The sequence below is a fragment of the Ictalurus furcatus genome, chromosome 3, assembly GCF_023375685.1.
Source record: "Ictalurus furcatus strain D&B chromosome 3, Billie_1.0, whole genome shotgun sequence".
NCBI lineage: Eukaryota > Metazoa > Chordata > Actinopteri > Siluriformes > Ictaluridae > Ictalurus > Ictalurus furcatus.
The window spans coordinates 33,788,681-33,810,696 of record NC_071257.1 but is presented as its reverse complement, the minus strand read 5'-3'; the positions used below and the strand labels follow the sequence as shown (position 1 = coordinate 33,810,696).

The 22,016-nt window shown below is 42.9% G+C and overlaps 1 protein-coding gene across 1 annotated transcript in view; it reads right to left on the bottom strand.

Moving 5' to 3' along the window:
• Nucleotides 1-4,287: 4,287 nt before the first annotated feature.
• The window catches only part of galntl6 (polypeptide N-acetylgalactosaminyltransferase like 6), a 255,001-nt gene continuing 237,272 nt past the window's right edge, over nt 4,288-22,016 (bottom strand). Inside the window, exons 11-13 of the mRNA XM_053622119.1 lie at nt 13,820-13,936; nt 8,385-8,534; nt 4,288-5,511 (exon numbers count right to left, since the gene is read on the bottom strand). Of these exons, the coding sequence (XP_053478094.1) occupies nt 5,344-5,511; nt 8,385-8,534; nt 13,820-13,936 (435 nt within the window). The 3' untranslated portion in view covers nt 4,288-5,343. The remainder of the gene's footprint in view (nt 5,512-8,384; nt 8,535-13,819; nt 13,937-22,016) is intronic.

Genomic DNA, 22,016 nt, shown 5'->3' with positions numbered 1-22,016 from the left:
CCGGTATGCAATGGTCAGTACATACCAAAAGTGGTCCAAGGAAGGACAACCGGTGAACCGGTGACAGGGACATGGGCGCCCAAGACTCATTGATGCAAGTGGGGTGCGAAGGCTAGCCCGTTTGTTCCAATCCGACAGAAGAGCTACTGTAGCACAAATTGCTGAAAAAGTTCATGCTGGCTCTGATAAGCATCTGTGGGATGTACTGGATGAACAAGTCCTATCCATGGAGGCCCCACCGCCCAACTTACAGAACTTAAAGTATCTGCTGCTAACGTATTGGCGCCAGATCCCACAGCACACCTTCAGAGGTCTTGTGGAGTCCGTGCCTCGACGGGTCCGAGCTGTTTTGGTGGCACAAGGGGGACCTACACAATATTAGGCAGGTGGTTTTAATGTCAATGCTGATCGTTTTGTCAGTGTACTGCCCTCTGGTGGACTTGTCAAGTCATGAACGTTTCAGTTGAATTAGATCCAACCTCAGATTAACTCAGAGTGAAAAGACGACACGTGTGTTCACTAAATCTGGAAATTTTTTGATATATCAGAATGGCAGTTTGAGTTATGAATGTTTTCTGCAGAGTGGCATAGTGGTACAGAAAGGTACCTCACAGCTCTGGGGTCGATCCTGCGCTCACACATACTCTTTGTGTCCGTGTGGGTTTAATCCAGGTTCTCTGGTTTCCTCCCATCTCCCAAAAACATTTCAGTAGGTGGTTTAGTGACTCTAAATTGCCCCTAGTTCTGAATTTATCCTCTAATAATCGATAATGGCACTCTGGTAACAAATCTGACCCAAACACTAGTCTGTATAATCATAGCACACCATGCAGCACTTCATTTAGACTAATAAAAGAAGTACCAGCTGAAAATAGCTCTAAATTTAATTGCAGTTAAATCTCATATACACGCATGCTTCCTGAATACAGTATCTGCAATAAAAGACGTTTTCAAAACCCAGCTCTGGAGATAAATTGTGAAAACGGATGAGCTGTCATGTGTCAGATGAACTGGTCAGCGGAAGATCAGCGTCCAGAATTATAATGACATAGTATTCGTTATAAATGTCCCTAACTGAACCTTATTTAATCTATATTATTCTGAGAATGTTTCCTCTTAGAAATTCCTCAAAATGGGTGGGAAAGAGTTTTTACTAAAAGACAGTCTAATCACAGGTGTATCACATTCATGTTTACATTGACAGAGCAACTGAATAAGTAAAACGATCAATCACTGACGCATTAACACATAAATCTAACACAAAAAAAAACAAAACATTTTGTTAGGATACATGGCATCATGGACTCTATCAAATATCAACAGATATGAAATGAAAACCTGACTGCCTCTGACAGGAAGATTCAAATGGGCCGTGGTTGGATCTTCCAGCAGGACAATGATCCAAAATATCATCAACATCAAGACAGAAATGGTTTACTGACCACAAAATCAAGGTCCTGACATGACCATCCCAGTCCCCTGACCTGAACCCCATAGAAAACCTGTGGGGTGAACTGAAGAGGAGAGTCCACCAGCGTGGACCTCGAAATGTGAAGGATCTGGAGAGATTCTGTATGGAGGAACGCTCTCAGATCCCTCACCATGTATTCTCCAACCTCATCAGGCGTTATAGGAGAAGACTCAGAGCTGTTATCTTGACAAAGGGAGCTAGCACAAAGTATTGACTAAAAGTCTGCCAATAATTGTTGCACACCTATATTTAACCAAGCTATTTTTTTATAAACTGTGTTGTGTTTGCAATTGTTTGATATCCATGAGAGCAGAGTTTTTTTCTAAACAAAAGATTAAACAATAAAGCGAATTTTTCATCGTTACCAAGGGTGCCAATATTAATGCAGGGCACTGTATGATGCAGTATTTTCAACAAAACGCCGCTGTCACAGAGCCATCGTTCACCTTCTTCTTCTCACGTCGTACACGTCGGACCACGTGTACAGCATATTTACCTGCTCAGCAGCTTGTCGCTACAGGTTACCTGCAGCAGCCTCAGAGCTGGAGTTAGCCTCCTGTTATTTCTGCTCTTCTCGTCTGCTACGGTGAGTGCATTTTTTTCATACTTCATGAGCTCTTTTCTAGTAAAATACTATGGAACTCTGTGCTTTTCTTCAGATTTTTTCACATCTCCCACTGTAAAGCCGAGCAGTGCCTCTGAGGCTACACATTGCTAGCATGGTTGAATGGTTTTCCCCGCACCATACCACACGGCCCCACTACTGAGCCTGATAAGTTAGCTGAATTCTGCTATCTTGCGACACTGGGGTTGAAGTCGGAGCTTCCCTCTGTTCACCGTTCTGCACCAAGACAGGTCTCCCTCAGCGCTACCACTGTGACTGAGTAGTTTTCTCTCACCATACCATATGGTCCCACTTCTGAGGGTAATATGTTCTGATGGGTCTCCCTCAGCGCTATCCGCTCAGGGTATCCTACATCTAACCGACTACAGTGCCTGTGACTACATACCACTCTCACCGGTTTTCTCCACCATACCATCCCTCGTTCTTTGTTCGGTCTGCCAACTTAGCTAGATTTCTGCTAATACGCAGCTTTAGCGCCGGTTGATTCAGCATCACATAACATGGTATAACGGACCTCTCGTTCTTCTACGATACACCTCGTGCTCAACCGAGCCATGCTGCAAGCCTTATGCTTCTGAATTCCCTGGACCCCAAAGACAGGCGCTAATTATTTGCTCGCTGCCTCGGCATCGATCAGTGTCTGGCTCGGACATCTCTCTCTCTCTCTCGTGCCGACTGCGTGGTGACACCGATGCTGACACGGCGCTCTCGACTGGCAGATTTAGACCATGATTCAGTCAAATGTGACCCAGACGCTGCAGTCTAAACTGCTTGCTAATTGCAAACGCCCACACTGGCGACGACTGATAAACATAAGAAGCCCAGAACGCAGGCTCAGTCTCGTCCCATTTCTGGGCAGTCCTAAGGTGAGTCCTGTTCCTCTTGACATTGGGCCTCATTTATCAAGTCGGATACAAAGAAATTCAATCGTAAAATCATTCGCAGGAGCATTTAAACAAGAAACGTGGTGTTCCGGACTTAAAGAGAGCAATCCAAAACAAATCCATGGATTAAGTCAAATAAGACTAGCTATTCAATGAGGGCAAATGTAATGGCGCCCTGTAAAAGGAGTCTGGGTCTATGGTAGCTAGATGATTCAGCATGATGACATAGATGACATTTATCAACAGCGTATAAAGAAAATCTTAGTTAGGAGGGGTGAAGTAGAACTCTAGGAGGTTCTCTGAACCCTGGATGATCCCCACAGTTCCTAGTTATTCAGAACTGGCACTAGTTCAGCGATAAAAGTCTAGGAAAGGATGGCTTTATGACGGCGGCGTTTATTGCGAACACTGCATCATTCTTCCTTAGGTGACTTTGTGGAAGGTCTCAGAATGCATGCACACACACAAATGATTTTCACCATCCCAAGGCAGTTAACCAGGGTTTAGAGGACGTATAGTAACGAGCATTATTTGTTCTTTCGTCAGAACAGGGACATAGAAAAGGCACAAAAAATCCATCAAAACACACTGCAATGTTTCTTTAAGACAAAAAAAAATAATAATAAAAAAAATCCATGGCTATGAAAGGATGTAGAGTTGGAACACATGGTGGAATTACACACTTGGTCCTGTTGATGTTTTCCTTCCTCAGAATAGAAGGATTTGTCAGTCAGAGCACCCACACTGAACACCTGAATCAGATCCAGACTCCCGAGCAGCTTTCATGGCTTTTACTTGACACCTGCTGTGTGTTTAGGAGATGAATGTGTAAATACAGGTGGTGTCTATCGCACCATGAGGCACGGCTCTGTACGCGTCTAGATCGACTCCTACGATCATCATCTGAGTCCTTAATCAAAACAGCTCACAACACAACGTTTTAATACATATATTTGATCGATAAAAAAAAAAAGAGAGGAAAGTACGCACCTAGAGCACCTACCTGTGCAGGAAACAAATGAGTCTGAGGTGTACTGTGCCTGTATGACCAGCAGGGGGAGACACATCTTTACTTATAGAAAAAAACACTAAGAGTCGAGAGCAAAAATCACACATTGTACATGAGCTACATTCCTGAGCTGCATTCCTATCCCTAATTAAAAGGACATTACAGAGGAATTTCCCAAAATTGTTGCCCACTGATTCGATTTTATACTGAAAAACAGAATCCTAACATTTTGCTTAACAGTGTAAGGTTTGTATTTTTCCGATTAAACAATATATAAGAAATGATATTCCAACAAGCTATTACGTAAAGGCTTCACAGTGAAATAAATAATAACAATATTAACGAATTAATTCTAAAAACATCTGATTTGGTCTTGTTTAGTATGCAAATGTATGCATATTTAATTAGACGAAGCCTCATTTGCATAAACACATGCAAGGTCCAGTACAAAAAATAATCTCAATCAACTGGCAAGGATTAATTGTGATCTCTATTGTTTTTTTTTTTGTTTGTTTTAAACTCACCTCTAATGTCATTACATGTATAGACATACAGCAAAATATTACGACCCATCTCAAACCGTTTGGATGTATAATAAAGAGAATACAGGATTCTGAGTAAATGAGTCTATAACTACGCACATTCGTACTCATTTTTTTTTTTTTTTTTTTTGCTTTATTTAGAATTTAGATGGTAGGAACTGGGGCAGGAAGGGGTAATGATTCTCTGGGGGGGGGGGGGGGTAAAGGAAAACATTTAATCCTGTCATCTCCAACTCCGTGGGGCGAATCTGATTTCTAGCCTTAACCTTGGTAGAGGTGAAACAAAGTCAATTACACACAGAATAACTTATCTTCGCAAAAAATACGAACAAATAAATAGAAATAAATATACAGTTCGAACAAAACCTCCTCAGAACCACACAGAGATGCTAAAACGTCACTTCCGGTCTCCGGTATAGTACAAATCCACCATGCGATATGGATAGAGTGAGGAGGAACGATATTTAAACAGAGCACTGTTGTTCGGTGTGTTAGAAATGACTGGGGCCAAGCTGAAAAAAGAACGAGAGAGAGAAACAGAGAGAGAGAGAGAGAGAGAGAGAGATTGGCTGTGGACAGGTTCTCCTTGACCTGCAAGCCATCTGAGTGTCGCATCAGTCTTCCAGTCTTCGGCCCCATCCCAATTCCCTCGCTCACGAGCCGCCCCTTCCTCGTCTGTTCCTGCACTTGTGGGCATTTGGGAGGAGGGGGAGGAGGTAGGGGGGGGAGCACACTCAGACACTAAGTAAATCTACCCCCCTCGCTAAGGATTCTGGGAGCCAGTCCACTGGCTGGCTGCGTTTCCGAGGGTCCTAGGAAGCGATGGCGCTGTTGAATTTGTCCAGGATGGTGATGTTGACTCTCTGGAAGAGCCACTGCTGCGTCGCCGACTCGGGATTGCACTTGTTCATGAAAATCCGCTTATCGGAGGGGCTGCAGTCCATGCATCCGCTGCTCACTGGGTGGTAAAGAGACTTATCCTGCAACCACGAGAGGAGACACAGAGAGAGAGAGAGAGAGAGAGAGAGAGAGAGAGAGAGAGAGAGAGAGAGAGAGAGACGGGGGAAATTTAATAAAAAACCCCATAGATATGACAAATAAATAAATAATAAAGTATAGAAGAAGCACAGGGGGTTTAATCCTGCTCCTATCTTCCGTTCCCCTTCAGTCAGATTACAGGGATGGACCTGAGGGACCAAAACCTTCGTTTTTTTTTTCTTTTTCTTTTTAAACTCCTCCTTAATCATTAGAGCTTACTTCATTTCATGGTTTGAGGTTGGGAGCTTGGGAATCAACCTAGTGAGAAATCTCAGTGAAAGCACCAGTAAGAGTGCATACACACAGAGTGAGAGAGAGAGAGAGAGAGAGAGAGAGAGAGAGAGAGATGTGTATATGTGTGTGTATATATACATGTAAGGAAGTGCAAATATAAAGCAGAGACAGGGGTAGGAAAGGTAAGAGAAGAAGATGCCTCAAGGCACGGGCTGTAGCTCTCTTCTGCTCTATCCCGGTTGATTTATTGCTCCGTGTGCCTCAGGCTCCTCCGCCACCAGCCTCCACCTCTGTCCTTTCAAGTGTATATTGGCTTTGTGCGGTGCCGTCATTGACCTATCCTACAATGACGGTGATTTCTCTAGTCGGGCCCTTGGTGCCCTCGGAGAGAGGAAATAGCTGGCTGTTCGCTTATATTATCTTGCTGGGAGGCTGGAGGAACACGGCCACCGCATCAGCCTCCATCATTTATGGGCGAGCTGTAATGTGCGCTCGGAGCAGAGAGCACGGCTGCGTTGGCTTCTTCGTAATAAAGCATCCACCTGCTCCGGCTCCTGCTCTAAGCCTGCAGCAATGCCACAAAGAGCTCGGCGTTATCGAGCACGCTCCGAGCGAGGCGGCGTGCATATTTCACATAAAAATACGCTGTAAAACTGGATCACTGGGGTATGTTATTTATCTTTTCCACCCTTGATAATGCGTCTCTGTGAAGTGGGAGCGGAAGCGTAATTACAGTACAGCGTTATGCAGCTCAAATGAGTTCATTAATTCATTTCGGTGTTGATGTTCATTTGTTTCTCAGTAGAGACTCGATACTGTCTTTACTGAAGAAATACGTTCTTACCTAACTCAGGAGTTATATAAAGTTAATCAATCAAAGAAAGAAATACGTGTGTGTATGTGTGTGTGGCTGGTCAATCTATAAAAACTACTGTAGACTTGCCGTTTGTGTGTATTGCACCACGCTACTGATATTACTGTAGTGACTCTCCTGCGTGCCGCAGTGTATTCATGAGTGTGTTAACGTGTATCATGTATGTACTGTAGACGTACGTGATAGATCACTTGCGGTCACGCTGTTATAGGGACATAATCAAGCGTGAGTCGGTGTGATGAAGCAGAGTTACAGCTACCACATGAAACTCCAACTCAAACTGATTCCTTTTAGGCCACGGAGATTTGCCAACGCTAACTTTTCCCATTAAGAATGACTTTTTATCCGTTTATGGTTACAGTTAATGTTGTAGAACGTCTACAAAACAAGTCGGTTCCTGTTCGCGTCTTACATTACTGCGGCTCTCGACAGTCGTTCCCTCAGCGGCTTCGATTTTTCTCTCCCGAAGTTCATATGTTGTTATAAAGTTTTACCCGAATATTAAAAGTAAAGTATATCGGTGGCAAACGGGGCATCAGCGGATAAAATATAGCGATGCATTTTATCCCACTTTCTTCTATTTTAGTGTATGAGGCTTGCTAGCGCACGTTCCACATTCTCAGGAATATTTACAGGACTTTATCCATTGTCCATCATAGTTACAGGATTTTATCCATTTTCCGTTCCAATTTCTATGACTGGAAAACTAGTGTAATAATAATAATAATAATAATAATAATAATATATTTTATTTAAAAAAATTAAATAATAAATTAAATAAATACAACATGCAAATACAATTCACAAAACACTAAAACACAATATTATATACAGCGGAGGAAATAAGTATTGAACACGTCAACATTTTTTTTTTCCAGTAAATATATTTCCAATGATGTTAATCACATGAAATTTTCACCGGACATCAGTATTAACTCAAGAAATCCGGAAACGTAAAGGATTCACAACGTTAAAGTCCATAAATAAAAGTTATGTGTAATAAAGTGGAATGACACGGGGGAAAAAGTATTGAACACGCTAAGAAAACTCAGTTCTCAGTCGATCACCTGACTCGAATTCCAATTGAACAAGATTTAAAGACGATATGTTTAGAAGAACGGACCAAAATCCCACCTGAATACTGCGGCACATTCATCTCTTCATACAGGAAGCGTCTTGAAGCCGTCATTACAAACAAAGGCATCTCCGGTAAGTATTAAATACGTTTCACTTAGCGTGTTCGATACTTTTTTCCCGTGTCATTCCACTTTATCACACATAACTTCATTTATAGATTTTAATGGTGTGAATTCTTTACATTTCCGGATTTCTTGAGTTAATACTGATGTCTGGTGAATATTTCACGTGAATAGTCTCATTGGAAGTATATTTGCTGAAAACAATGTCCAATACTTATTTCCCCTGCTGTATGTACGTTATACAATATTATACATAAAACTCATATTGTAATTCAGTATTATGTCACCCTGTCACAGAGAATATGCAAGCCCGAAGAGATGAGTTTTTACAGAACTTTTGAATCTTGAAATGGATTCACAGTTGCAGATGTGATGGGGAAATGAATTCCAGAGCTTGTGACTAAAATATAAAGTGTATACATTTATAGGTTTTCCAGGATGCATAGGAACACTATTGTGTACTGTCAGCATGTCTGTGTGTGTGTGTGTGTGTGTGTGTGTGTGTTACCCTGCGGTAGCTCCAGTGCTGGTTGCCCTTCATGCCGTGGCAGTCGTACAGAGTGACAGGGCTGCTTTGAGAGATGGCGTCGAAACACAACTTCCTGGTGTGCAGAGGGTCCCCGGGCCTGATGTCCTCCCTCCAGCCAAAGGTGAAGATCTAAAACGAGAGGCGGAAAACAAGCTTTGACTACTCGCTACGACTTCATACGGCGTGTTACAGTGCAAGACGGTGAAGGAACGGGAGCGCACGTTATTTTAACGCAACGTCCTGTTGTGTGACACTCGTCTGATCGTAGACTTTGTTTTATATACACGTTGTACTGTCGTGTACAGTGGAGATCAAAATTCGAGGACGACCTAGAATTTCAAGGTCACTGCGTAGATCTATTTGAAGTTAACCTTCAGGAGTAGGAGGGCAGTTTTTTTTAAGCCTGTTTCATAAGTTAAATACATTCTGAAGCACGGTATAAAAAAACTTAAATTGAGACATTTGAAAAAGTACTCTGATCAAAATTGGAGAACACTTACAGATACCTCCCAGTTATTGGTGTTAATCTGGTACCTGGTGCTAGTTTCCTTAATGGTCTGACGAACCCTATTTACCCTGGCAGCATTCCTGTTAGGACAACTGTCCAATTTTCACTGACTTCGCAAGATGGCGAGCCGCCCTAAGGTGACTGAAACCCTGCGGCAGCAGGTTGTCCAGATGAAGGCCAAAGGGATGACCCTACCAGCCATTGCAAGAGAAGTTGGTCGTTCCGAATCTGTGATTTCTAGAACATTACAGCTTTACAATGACACTAATTCATTCAAGTCCCCCGAAAAGGCTGGATGTCCACGTAAGACGAGAGGATAGGATAATGCGGACTGGCCAACGGGGAATCGGTTCAACAGTGCAGCGGGAATTGACCTCGTCTGGAACGGCACCCCCATACCTCAACACTCTCCTTGAGGTTTACGTTCCCTCACGCAATCTGCGATCGGTTAACGACCGACACCTCGTAGTGCCTACTCCCCCTGGCTCGAGGTCCCTTTCCAGAACCTTCACACTAGCTGTTCCTCGGCTCTGGAATGAACTTCCGACCTCAATCCGGACCGCAGGATCTCTCACCATCTTCAAAAAACAGCTGAAGACCCAGCTCTTCCGTGAACACTTAACGAACACCTAAAATGCCAACCCTACATTATTTAAAAAAAAAAACAAAACAAAACGTACTCACGCTCTTACACCTCGACTCTGCGCACTCTGCTTCTCTAGAACTCAGTTATAAATCTTGTACAGTAGCACTGCTTGTACTGTTCTCCGCTTGATATATCGCTTTGCTTAGGTTTGTAAGTCGCTTTGGATAAAAGCGTCCGCTGAATGAATAAACGTAAATGTAAAGTCATCCAAAGCAAAAGCTTCTACACTTCCTGCTAATTTTTGACAGCTGTAAGCCTCAAAAAAAATTTAAGTTGTAATCTTCTTTCGTGCTACAGTGGTCACTGTTCTCTACTTTTGATTTCTCTGAGGTTTTCGTTCAAGTGCTTTGGTTATTTATGTTAAACATGCTAGCAGAACACTGGTATACCCACAGCTAATAACCCTCAGTGCGAGAAGGAGCGCTACCGCCGGTCCTTCATCCCTACAGCAGTCAGACGCTCATAATGGTAGCACGGCTAGCTGTTTTTTTGCATCATCAGCCAACACATTCACAATAATTCTGCGATATGAACATTTATTACTATTTGTTGCTCAACCTCTATTTTTAACTGTGCAATAATCCATTCATCACTTATTCCGTATATAAACGAGGTGCTACTCATCTGTATATATTCATATTTGTATTCATCTGTCCATACATTGAGGTGTTCATAGTGTACACATTACCATTATTATTATTTACTCATATTATTCTTATTTTTCTATTCCTAGTGTATATATTTTTTCGTCATTTTTTTTTCAATTCGATTCCTATTCAATGTGTATTCTTTCCTATCTGTGTGGTTTTTTGTGTGTGTGTGTGTGTGTGTGTGTGTAATTGAGCTGCTGTAATGAGGGAATTTCCCCAGTGTGGGATCAATAAAGTTTTTATCTTATCTTCAGATTTTGTGCGATGAAGATTAACAACATCTCAGTAAAACGAAGCGTTTAGAAATTGTTCTCTAATATCGATCGCCACCGTATATGGTTCTATGTGTGTATGAGTCTTAGGCTGCAGTCGCAATTTCGTCCTGCTTCACATCTCGGCTGCCATGGCAACGCTGCCATGTGCTCGTTATTGTGGTTTTAGTTTTGCTCTAGTCTATTCCTGAGGCTCGATTCACTCTCTACTTACCATATGGTGCACTATATTTCATTTAATTATGAGGGAGGAAATTATATTATATGACCCACTCTAAATCCGTGCTATAACCGACACACGTTGCCTCCACACTACGCACCACAATATGTAGGGGTTTGTCTCGGTTTGATTTCATTAAGCGCTCTATATTCACTCTGGGACAAAAAAAAAAAACATTTTTTTTTTTTTTAAAAAATGGGCCAAGGTTCTTTGCCGCAAACATGTTGCAGGTTTGAAGCAACACAACATGTTAATAAACCTAACACAGCTTCTTGACAATCTGTCTATCGCTATTAACAACCGACATGTCCTCGTGTAAAAGACGGTCTGCACCCGTCTCCAGGATTTCGTCATTTTGTGAAATCAAGCAAACTCCGCAATATCCGGAGGAGCTCGCGATTTTTCGGAATTGCCGCAGAAGTTCCGCAGATTCGGGCCGGGACACGTCGTGTGACATCATCCTGAGCCCTCTTTGTGCGTCAAACATGAGTACAGCTAGAAGGTCTCGTTTACCAACAAACATCACTGTGAAAGAGCGCACAACAATTTCGTGCCAATCCAAGTAATTTTCCACAACAAAGCACAAAAAAATAGAAAGTTGCATCGCGATTTGTGATAAAAACCCGCCGCAAAATCAAGCGTTTTTGACCACAACTGTCATAAAAAAAACTCTGAGAAATCCTGTACGGACCGGTAAAGTCCGGCACGCTTACGTGAAAAGCGATATCAATGCATCTTGCATGTTGATTCAGTCTCGTTTGTTAACGCGTTTGTTTTGGTTCAGTTTCTTGATAGTTCTCATCTGTCTCTTTTTACCCCTCGTTATCCTTCTGCTAAACCTCAGGCGTTTTTCGCCCCCGTGTACCGGGATGTGCCTTGTTTAATCCAGTATCTTGAATATACTGTCGGTATATTTATCCGTTTACCACTTATTATGGGATTATTATAAAATATTGACAACACGACGATTTCAAATTCTTGATTCTGATTGGTCCGAGGGTGTCGGTTAAGGATGCGTTTACGTCGTGTCGGAATGACCGTAATTACTCGATGACAATCCGGACGTTTTGTTCGGAGCTGTTCACGCAATTGTGCGCCATTAGAGGATCACCCGACTCTGTGCTAGCTACGTTAAACTGCATCGTATGCCTTTCGTTTATTTTCAGATTAATCTTGCATTACTAAGACATTAAGAATAGTCAATGATACGAATTATTACATAGAAACATTACTACTTAAGATAACTACGCTTAAGAAACTACGTTTTGAGTGTTTCTACACGACGCTACAGCGCTCAGAAAATTCCTAGTTTACGAGTTCTACGACGACGTGAACGCTTTTCACGAGACGGAATCGCGTAATTACGGTAATTACGACACGGCGTGAACTCGTGGGTTTATATTAACACGCTCGTTCGGATTATCGCTCTCTTACTAACTTTGAGAGATGAAAAAAAAAAAAGAAAGAGATTATTTATAGCTGCTATAACGTAAGCGATAAAAGGAACTAACGTTTCGTGGGCATTCCAAAAGAAAGAAAGAAAAATTGTAATCATAAACAGATAGCGTATAACGTCACGTTCTTGATTCAATGAAAACATGATAATAATTAGCATATTACGGTGGTGTACGAGGAATAAAACACTTCAGGATGTGCTGTTCAGGCTGGTAACAGTAACTTCATCACACCTTCCTGTTTTGGATTATTTTCCTCTGACGGCATGCCCTGAAGTGTTTTATTCCTTACATAGGAGACACATATTGTGCTCATAATTTTGCTTTAATTCTATACACGAACGCTTGAGCAAAATTATCAAGAGAATAAGATTATAAGTATAAACATGTCTAGCAATAAACTTAATCATCTGGTATTTGTTTGATAAGAAACTGATCTATGTTCAAATACACACAGAGTGAGGTATCCTGTACCTCGGTCTTACCTCACTGTGTTGTTATCCTGTATATATTCTGCACTGAATTCTACATTTAATTACATTTTTGCTCCTGGAGATCCAACATCCTACAGTGTTTAGATCCGATCCTAATCTAACACAGGCTCTTACGGTTAATAAGGGTCCTTATATCACAGCCAGGCTTCAGAGCTCCTGAATTAAGTAGCTGGTGTTCTGTAGATTAGGTCCTTGTTTCTGAATTCTACTCTTAATGGCAGCATTTAAGCTTTCCTTATAAGATTCAGGTCTAATGAGCTACTTTACAGGTTCAGCAGTAACACAGTGTTAGAGCTACAGAGCTGAGGATTCAGGATTCAGCACTCACACAGTGTTAGAGCTACAGAGCTGAGGATTCAGGATTCAGCACTCACACAGTGTTAGAGCTACAGAGCTGAGGATTCAGGACTCAGCACTAACACAGTGTTAGAGCTACAGAGCTGAGGATTCAGGACTCAGCACTAACACAGTGTTAGAGCTACAGAGCTGAGGATTCAGGATTCAGCACTAACACAGTGTTAGAGCTACAGAGCTGAGGATTCAGGATTCAGCACTAACACAGTGTTAGAGCTACAGAGCTGAGGATTCAGGATTCAGCACTAACACAGTGTTAAAGCTATAGAGCTGAGGATTCAGGATTCAGCAGTAACACAGTGTTAGAGCTACAGAGCTGAGGATTCAGGACTCAGCACTAACACAGTGTTAGAGCTACAGAGCTGAGGATTCAGGATTCAGCACTAACACAGTGTTAGAGCTACAGAGCTGAGGATTCAGGATTCAGCACTAACACAGTGTTAGAGCTACAGAGCTGAGGATTCAGGATTCAGCACTAACACAGTGTTAAAGCTATAGAGCTGAGGATTCAGGATTCAGCAGTAACACAGTGTTAGAGCTACAGAGCTGAGGATTCAGGACTCAGCACTAACACAGTGTTAGAGCTACAGAGCTGAGGATTCAGGATTCAGCACTAACACAGTGTTAGAGCTATAGAGCTGAGGATTCAGGATTCAGCACTAACACAGTGTTAGAGCTACAGAGCTGAGGATTCAGGATTCAGCACTAACACAGTGTCAGAGCTACAGAGCTGAGGATTCAGAATTCAGCACTAATACAGTGTTAACAAGGTGTGTGGTGATAGATGGACTGTCCGAATGAAAAGTGCTGCGTCACCTGTTCGTGTGCCCAGGTTCTCTCGGCTCCCTCTTTCAGGCAGCTGTCCAGACGGAGTTCTGTTCCTGTCGAGCCGTGTTTGGAGTCAATACACAACCCTGACGCTGCGTTGCGGATCTGCGCACGCACACACACACGCACACACACACATACAGAGAGACAGAGAGAGATGGAGACTTTGTATGTGCAACAGAATAAAGAGTATATATGTGTATATACCTACATATCATTTGTAGCAAACATCTATGTATCTATCTATCGCTGTCTATCTACATATCTATCTAATTTCCATTTATCCCCCCATCACACACACACACTTCCTGTACTGTATATGCGTGAGAGAAAGAAGGATGTAATCAACAAATCCAGCATCAGTGACTCCAAAAGTAGATGTGCTAGGTGTGTTAATAAAGAAGGAGCAGATCTGTCCGCGTTGTATTCGTAGGATAAATAACTGCTCGAATGTGTGCTCTGTTAATCTCCCCCTCACACGCGAGCCACCTACACTGCTGATGAGCGCTCGCTGTAATGAACGTCTACGCTCCACAGCCCAGTGCTCAGTGTGAAAACGTCCAAATCGAGCTAATTCATTCAAGCCAATTATTACACGTGCTAATCAACGGCATTTGTGTGGCGGCCTGGGAAAAGCCGTCAGATCATCGCATGCTCTCCTAGAATGTCCTGAAAGTGTTTCTGCACTCGAATCTCTCTCTCTCTCTCGGTACGAATCTCATTTTATAGCATTCTATATAGCGTGCCTTCCGTCTGCGGATATTTTAAACGGCTGCGCTCTGATTACCGACGGAACTGATTAGGTTTATGACTTTAAGTAGACCGTACTGCTGGATTTGTGTTTAAAACTGGTTTCTTAGACGACATGATGTTTGGAAGATGAATCAGAGTGTAGGAGAAGCCTGGATGGATTATTTACGTGCAGAACGTGGCTCTGTGTGTTTGTGGGCGTGGTCTGAGGGATACGTGACCACCACAAGGATTTCGGGTTACGCGATAGACTTTGTTTGGACGTATGAACGTACCGCCAAGTCGTATCTTCACTCCGTATTACTCAGACGAGCGTCTGAACTAGCGAAGGCTCCCTGAAGTTATACAGTGCGACAAAAACCAGGAGGAAAAAAAAAAAGAAGCTAGATCTGAAACAGAAACGACGTGCTTTTATAAGAATATGGATAAAAACACCGGCGTTATGAGCGCGGTCTGTGCTCGGACAGTCTCGGTATACAGGCTGTACGTTTGACTTTTATGACCCCAGACATCAATACACTCCAAACACTCGGGGGGTGGGGGGTTGAATAAATAAAAAAGACTCCGAGTCATTTAAATAATGACTCATGATGAATCACACTGCAGTAGCCTCCAGCCATTACCCTGAGGGTGAGTGTGCACTTTCCCCATCATTTCCTTTTCCTATTTTCATGCCTTTTTGATTGGCTGTCTCATTTGCCTAATTCTTGTTAAGACATTCCGGTGTGCTGGTCAGGGTAGAAGAAGAGCTCAATAATGAATGAACACTAGAGCTGCTACCCCCACACACACACACACACACACACACACACACACACACACGACTGGGCAGACAGCCATGGGGGAAGCAGAGCTCAGAGAAAAGTCACTCACATGCCAAACCTGAGACATTATCTACACACTTTAGCTGTAATGTTTGCGCTTTGTGCCGTTAAAACCAGAATTCATTCAGTCCTGTAACAATTTGGTAAAATGTATGTTTTACAGAGCCCCTGAAAGTACTTTAAAAAAAATAAAAAAAAATTTTATATATCCATCCATCCATCTTTTATACCATTTTATCCTTTTCAGGGTCACGGGGGAACCTGGAGGCTATCCCAGGGAGCATGGGGCACAAGATGGGGTACACCCTGGACAGGGTGCCAATCCATCGCAGGGCACAATCACATACACACTCACACATTCATACACTACGGACACTTTAGACACGCCAATAAGCCTACCGTGCATGTCTTTGGACTGGGGGAGGAAACCGGAGTACCCGGAGGAAACCCCCGCAGCACGGGGAGAACAAGCAAACTCCGCACACGCAGGGCCACGGTGGGAATCGAACCCCTGACCCTGGAGGTGTGAGGCGAACGTGCTAACCACTAATCCACCGTCCGCCCTAATTTTATATTCACACACACTTGTGGTCAAGTTTACATATGCCTTGACGAATCTGCAAAATGTTAATAATTTGCATGATGTTTTTTTTATTTAGTGTGTAGCATCCACCTGGATGACGCGATGGCAGCCGTAGTGTGTCAGAACTCCCACCACACACCGGCTATTAGAGGAGAGGGGAGTTAAACGACGTTTATTCACTTCCTTAACGTGCACGAACAAGTATTTTACCGACTGAATGAAAGTGACACAATACAAATCTACAAATCCACACAAAGAAGACTAAGCAGTCAAGTAAGACAAAAGGGATAGCAGCGTATGAAAGGAGGAAGAGTTAGCGTGTCTCCGTGGCAGCCGAGGTGCTTCGACGGCTGAGCTGCTTTTACTGGAAGATTTAACGCTTTGGCATTTAGGAGGCGCTCTTTTACCGTTTAGTCGTCATTTGCTCGTTTTCAGCCCTCTGTGAACTTTGCCTTTTATGGCGTTTTGTGGGTGTGACTTAATAAGTGTAATTCAGCTGTGCCGGGAATTTCTGTTTTGACTGATTGGCATTAATCGGATTCACACACGCGCATGAGTACAAAGAACATCAGCTTTACCGAGCCTTTTATAAATCTGGCAGGAATTCTCGTGCTTGTTTGATGAAGTTATCCAAGGATAAACGTTTTAACAGATGCGATCAGGATTCTGTTGGCGACTATATTCATACGTCTTGCCAATGTCCTTGTGTTATGGCTCTATTTTTAGTTTTTATTTATTTGAACAACTCTCTGATGTGCTTTTATAAGGAGATACTAAGATTCTAATATTACTCTTAACTTGCACTAAAAGAAGAACAGCTGACAGCTGCAGAGAAGTCCCTTTTGAAAGGTTGGTTCGAACCAGATATTTCTCTTTTATCAAGCTGGCGTTGTTATTTTTTTCGGACGTGCTCATCCTGGAATGGGCTACATCCAGCTTTCATGAGGCCAAACCATGTACCGTTCAGAACTGGACAGTCAGTGCGTTTACATGGACGACGATAATCCGATATGAACCCGATTAAGACGATACTCGGATTAAGACACTAGCATGTAAACAGAGATTATGGATGACCTTAATCTGATTAAAGTCACACTCGAAGTAAACACAAATGGAATTAAGACGTGTGGAGTATTCCTGTTTTAGTCGCATTATCGACGTGCGTTACAGACATGTACACACCTTAGTCACACTATTAACGTCGTGTGGGAGTTTTCACCGCATTGTGCGACAGGACACGTACACACACGGCAGCGCTCAACCGTTTGACGGCAAACAAGAGAGCACGGCTGCGTCCCAAACCGCGTACTTGCCTGCTATATAGTAGGAGAAATACATGTATCTCTATATATTATATAGTAGGCAAGTATGCGGTTTGGGACGCAGCCCACGGCTTCAAGCAGTCGTCTATTAGCACGTACAGCACGACAAATAATTAACCGCACTTGAAGCGTTCGTAAAATTAAAAATAAAAACACCCAAACCTGTATACGGTTCCATAACGAAGACCGACTGTACATCGATACGTGAAATTCTGGAGGGAACGTCGGACGGCGTGGCGTGGGGACGTAATGACGTGTGCCGTTAATCGACTCACAATAAATAAATAAATAAATTCCTGTCAGGAATTTTTTGTTTGTTCAAACTACCTGATCTGCAAAAAAACCCCAAACCCAAACATTTACACACGACTTGTGAGCTGATGGCTAGTAGCTAGTTTAACTTAGCTACATTAGCCTCACACACAGCTAAAAGTTCAGACACCAAACATGTCTGATTGAGTCCATGTGGATCGAGGGGAAGGGTGTATGAATGTCGTTCATGGGCGAACTTCAACATCATTTTAAGAACATTAAAAAGAAAGGCAGAAGACGTTTTAATCTCGCATGTCTACTTCGCTCTGCGACAGCGAATGACGTGCTGTATCTCCATGACAATGATCTTTTATTACGGTTTTGATTACCTCGGAATTGCCAGCTCTCTCGCACAAAGCATCTAAATGGAAGCATTAGTGCCTCCGTTTATCTGCCAACACGCCACTGCTCCCTATTTGTGCTGTGTCACGTTTCAGAATGAACACCTGTAATGGAAACTCGGAGCCAAACGAACCGAGTGAAACAAAAGCAAAGGCCAGGACGGCGTGCCTGTCTGCCGCGCTGCGTTAGCCCTAAAAGGCTGTGTTTAGGGCTTGGATTTATTTTCCTGTCCATTATCAGGTCCCGTCTGTGCTCTGATCTGCTCTGCTACGTGGCCCTCTCTGATGAGTGACATATTCTGGAGTGCGTTGATCTCGCTGTCATACGAACAAAAGCGTCCACTACAGCTCTATGCAGGCAGTTTGCTTGCTATAAGACCCCATTTCACAAGGTCGGCACCGCTAGCTAAAAAAAAAACAAAACTTATTTTTATATATATATATATATATATAAACTTATATATATATATATATATATATATATATATTACAATTCTATGTTAACACTGTATTTTCAATATTTCCCTCTTCCAGCGAGCGCCTTTTTAAAGCAGCTAGTACGTTAAACCTTGAACTATGTAGCAGAGGTGAACGCACACGCACATCGACAGTCGCACACAAACCTTTTCAAAGCTCTGAGTGTTTTCTTTTAAATGCTCGCAACACATTCAGATATCAGGGATACAAATAAATGCTCCTGTTAGCGCGAAACGAAACACCTACTGTCATAACGACACACACACACACACACACACACAAATATGACCTAAAGCAAGAACGCAAAAAAACACACAGCAATCTCACAAACACTTAGTAATGCAACACTGATTTTTAATGTTCCAGTGCACTGATTCAATGCACTTATATTGTGCATGTGTCATTTCTTATATTATATTATATATATATACAGTAGCTCACAAAAGTGAGTACACCCCTCACATTTTTGTAAATATTTGATTATATCTTTTCATGTGAAGAAATGACACTTTGCTACAATGTAAAGTAGTGAGTGTACAGCTTGTGGAACAGTGTAGATTTGCCGTCCCCTCAAAATAACTCAACACACAGCCATTAATGTCTAAACCGCTGGCAACAAAAGTGAGTGCACCCCTAAGTGAAAATGTCCAAATATATATATATATATATATATATATCTTCTTCGTCAATGATACGCTTTTATTCCCTGAGCCGAGATGGTGTCCGTGAAGTCAGGGATGGGGCGAGTGTCACCTTTAGAGGCAAAAATGAGGAGCCGTGAGGATTTCTGAGGCACGGTATAAAACCTCGGACAGGGTTTTTACGCATTAATACTGTGCGAGTGATCAGTGACCGATCGCTAAAACCTAATCCATTAAGGCAGACGTCCAGATAAGGGATTCTGGAAGATTCCACAAAGACAGAGAGCTTAAATGTTCAGTTCAAATGAAGAAGAAGAAAAATTAAAAAAAAAGACAAATCTGATCAAAATGACCCATTTTATAGTTCCATTAGGAAAGTAGGGCGGCACGATGCAGTCCCACAGCTCCGGGCTTCCTGGTTTAATCCTGAGCTCACGTTACTCATGAATAGTTTCTTAAGTTCTCCCAGTGCCTGTGTGGGTTTCCCCTGGGTTGTCTGGTTTCCTCCGACCTCCCAAAACAATGCTGTAGCTGCTCTCGTGTGTGTGAAACCCTACAATAGATGGATCGACCACGACGCTGACCAGGAAGTGAATGAAGGATATATGAACGATACTAACAATAGTATCGGAAAATACTCGGTAAGTTTCTCTACAGCACCATGCTGGGTTTTCACTGTTTTCTTCAGGAGATTACAGGCGGTGCTCGTCTTGTGCTTCTCGAGCTAGTTTGAGCAGTAACGTCATGGCGACGTCATGGTGTCATGAAGCAGAGGTGCTATTACCACTTTTCTATAAATGAAGCGTTTTATTTCTTTTATAACGCAGCAATTAGTCAACAATAGCAATACTTTTTTTTAATTAAAGAACGACAAAGTCATAGTTTTTATCCATTTATAGTTACGATTAATAATGTGGAACGTCCTTTCTTGTTCTCGTGGTGCTCTAGAAACCATCGTTCCTTCGCCGTTCTCTCTTTTCTCTCTCTCTCTCTCTCTCTCTTAAAGTTAATAAGACGAAAAATAAAAAAGCGGCTTATGTTATGTCACAGAGAAACCACGAAGAGTAAACTCGTCTGTCCTGGAGACTTTCCCCTTTTCCCCATGATGGAAAATGACTGTTCCAAAAGCTCTGACACTGGAGACTCCTTCCATAACCTCCTTACGGAGAACTTCTGTGGAGCTTCCGCTGTACAAGTCCCCGTGCAAGCTGTCACTAAAGAAACGATAACGGATTAGAACGAGTGCATTAATACACTGTAAAGCCGCACTGATGTCGGAGCGCTGTTACGGAAAACGATTCAACGCCTTCAGACCGATCAGGACGAGGAAATCGGAGTCGCTGTGGTGACATTAAAAAAGAGTCAATGTTACGAATCGAAAAACAGCGTTAACGTTGCTAGCGCTACAACTCCTCACCGGACGAGGGTTAAATCGCTACAGAGTGCGCTGCTTTAAGTGGTTGGAGTGTTTCGAGGAGGATTAACCGGAGATAATCTGTGTGCGAGTGAGACAGGAAGTGGTGCACATATCTGGCCTGTCTACCCACAGTTCCACTCAGCACGTGAGAGGGCATGAGGAGACGACCTCCTGTCCTCTGCAGGAGATACGGAGACACGCTGACACGTTGATCCTCTTTCTTTTTTCTCGCTCCAAATGCCCAGTCGAGCTGCATTATTGTGTAATGGATCAGGCGGCGTGACAGATGGCCGGTCCGGGCGAGGCGGCGTACGCAGACTTACGGTCAAATTACTATCATTCCGCTGCAGGAAAGAAGATATTTACCGTGCATAAATTTCCCTTCAGATCTCCACCATTCAGTCTAGCCTATTTTCCCCCCATCTATTCCCTGCAGTGGTGCGTCGAGGGCCAGGAAATGGCTGGGAGGAGCTGGAGCTCCTTTAATGGCTTTCTGTTCCAGCGCGCCCGTAGCGTCTGAGACTAAAAGCAGCAGCGCTACACGAACGACGCGTGCGGTTAAATCGGATGTGAAATGAACGACGATTAAAAGTTATTCGTCATCATCTCCGTCGCGTTGAAGTGAGCGACGGAATTAATTAAATAAAATGAAAAAAAGCTGTCACCCTTCGAAGGAACGAATCGTGACGTGATGTCTACAGAGCACTAGTCTATTAGAGGTGATTAAAACGCACCAATCAGAAACGCACAGGAAAAGGAAACGCGAGCGTGCATAGACAAGCGCTACAGCCGGAGAGGAGAATGAATCGGCTGTGCCGCGGTCCACCAATCTGCCATGGCTTTATACAGGTAACATTAGAGCGGGTAATGAATTAGCCGAATAGCCTGTCAGCCCGGATTAGGAGCGGCAGCACAAAAAGGGTCACCCAGCTGCTGTGTATTTACAGGCTAGGAATCAGTGATGGAAACAGAGTTGGCATATTTTGGATGTCAGTGAGCATTAAAGAGCATGTCTCTAAGCAAGCTCGCGGTCACGTGTGTTCCGCGTTGAAAAATGTATTACACCTCGGCTTGCAGCGTAGCTCATAAATCACTAAGCATCTGCTCATATTATGTCTTTCTCAATCTCTCATTCCCAAGGGCATGGATATGTACACACACACACACACACACACACACACACACACACACACACACAGACATATATATATATATGTATGTGACTGTGGCTGGATCTTGTATAGCACGCACAGCGCAGGTTTAGGTGTGCAACCTCATCAAAAATGAATATATGGCATTTATTATGCAAATTTGGACAGTCAAAGCTAGCGATCTTGATGAAAGTGCACATCAGAGAGAGTACTCGTACATCTATAAATATCTCATCATCAGTGCAGGTCAGTACATTTGAATTGATCAGAGTTGCAAAAAATAAATAAATAAATAATTCTACCAGACAAACAGAAAAAATTGGCACACTGTCCGGGGTGTACCCCGCCTTGTGCCCCATGCTCCCCG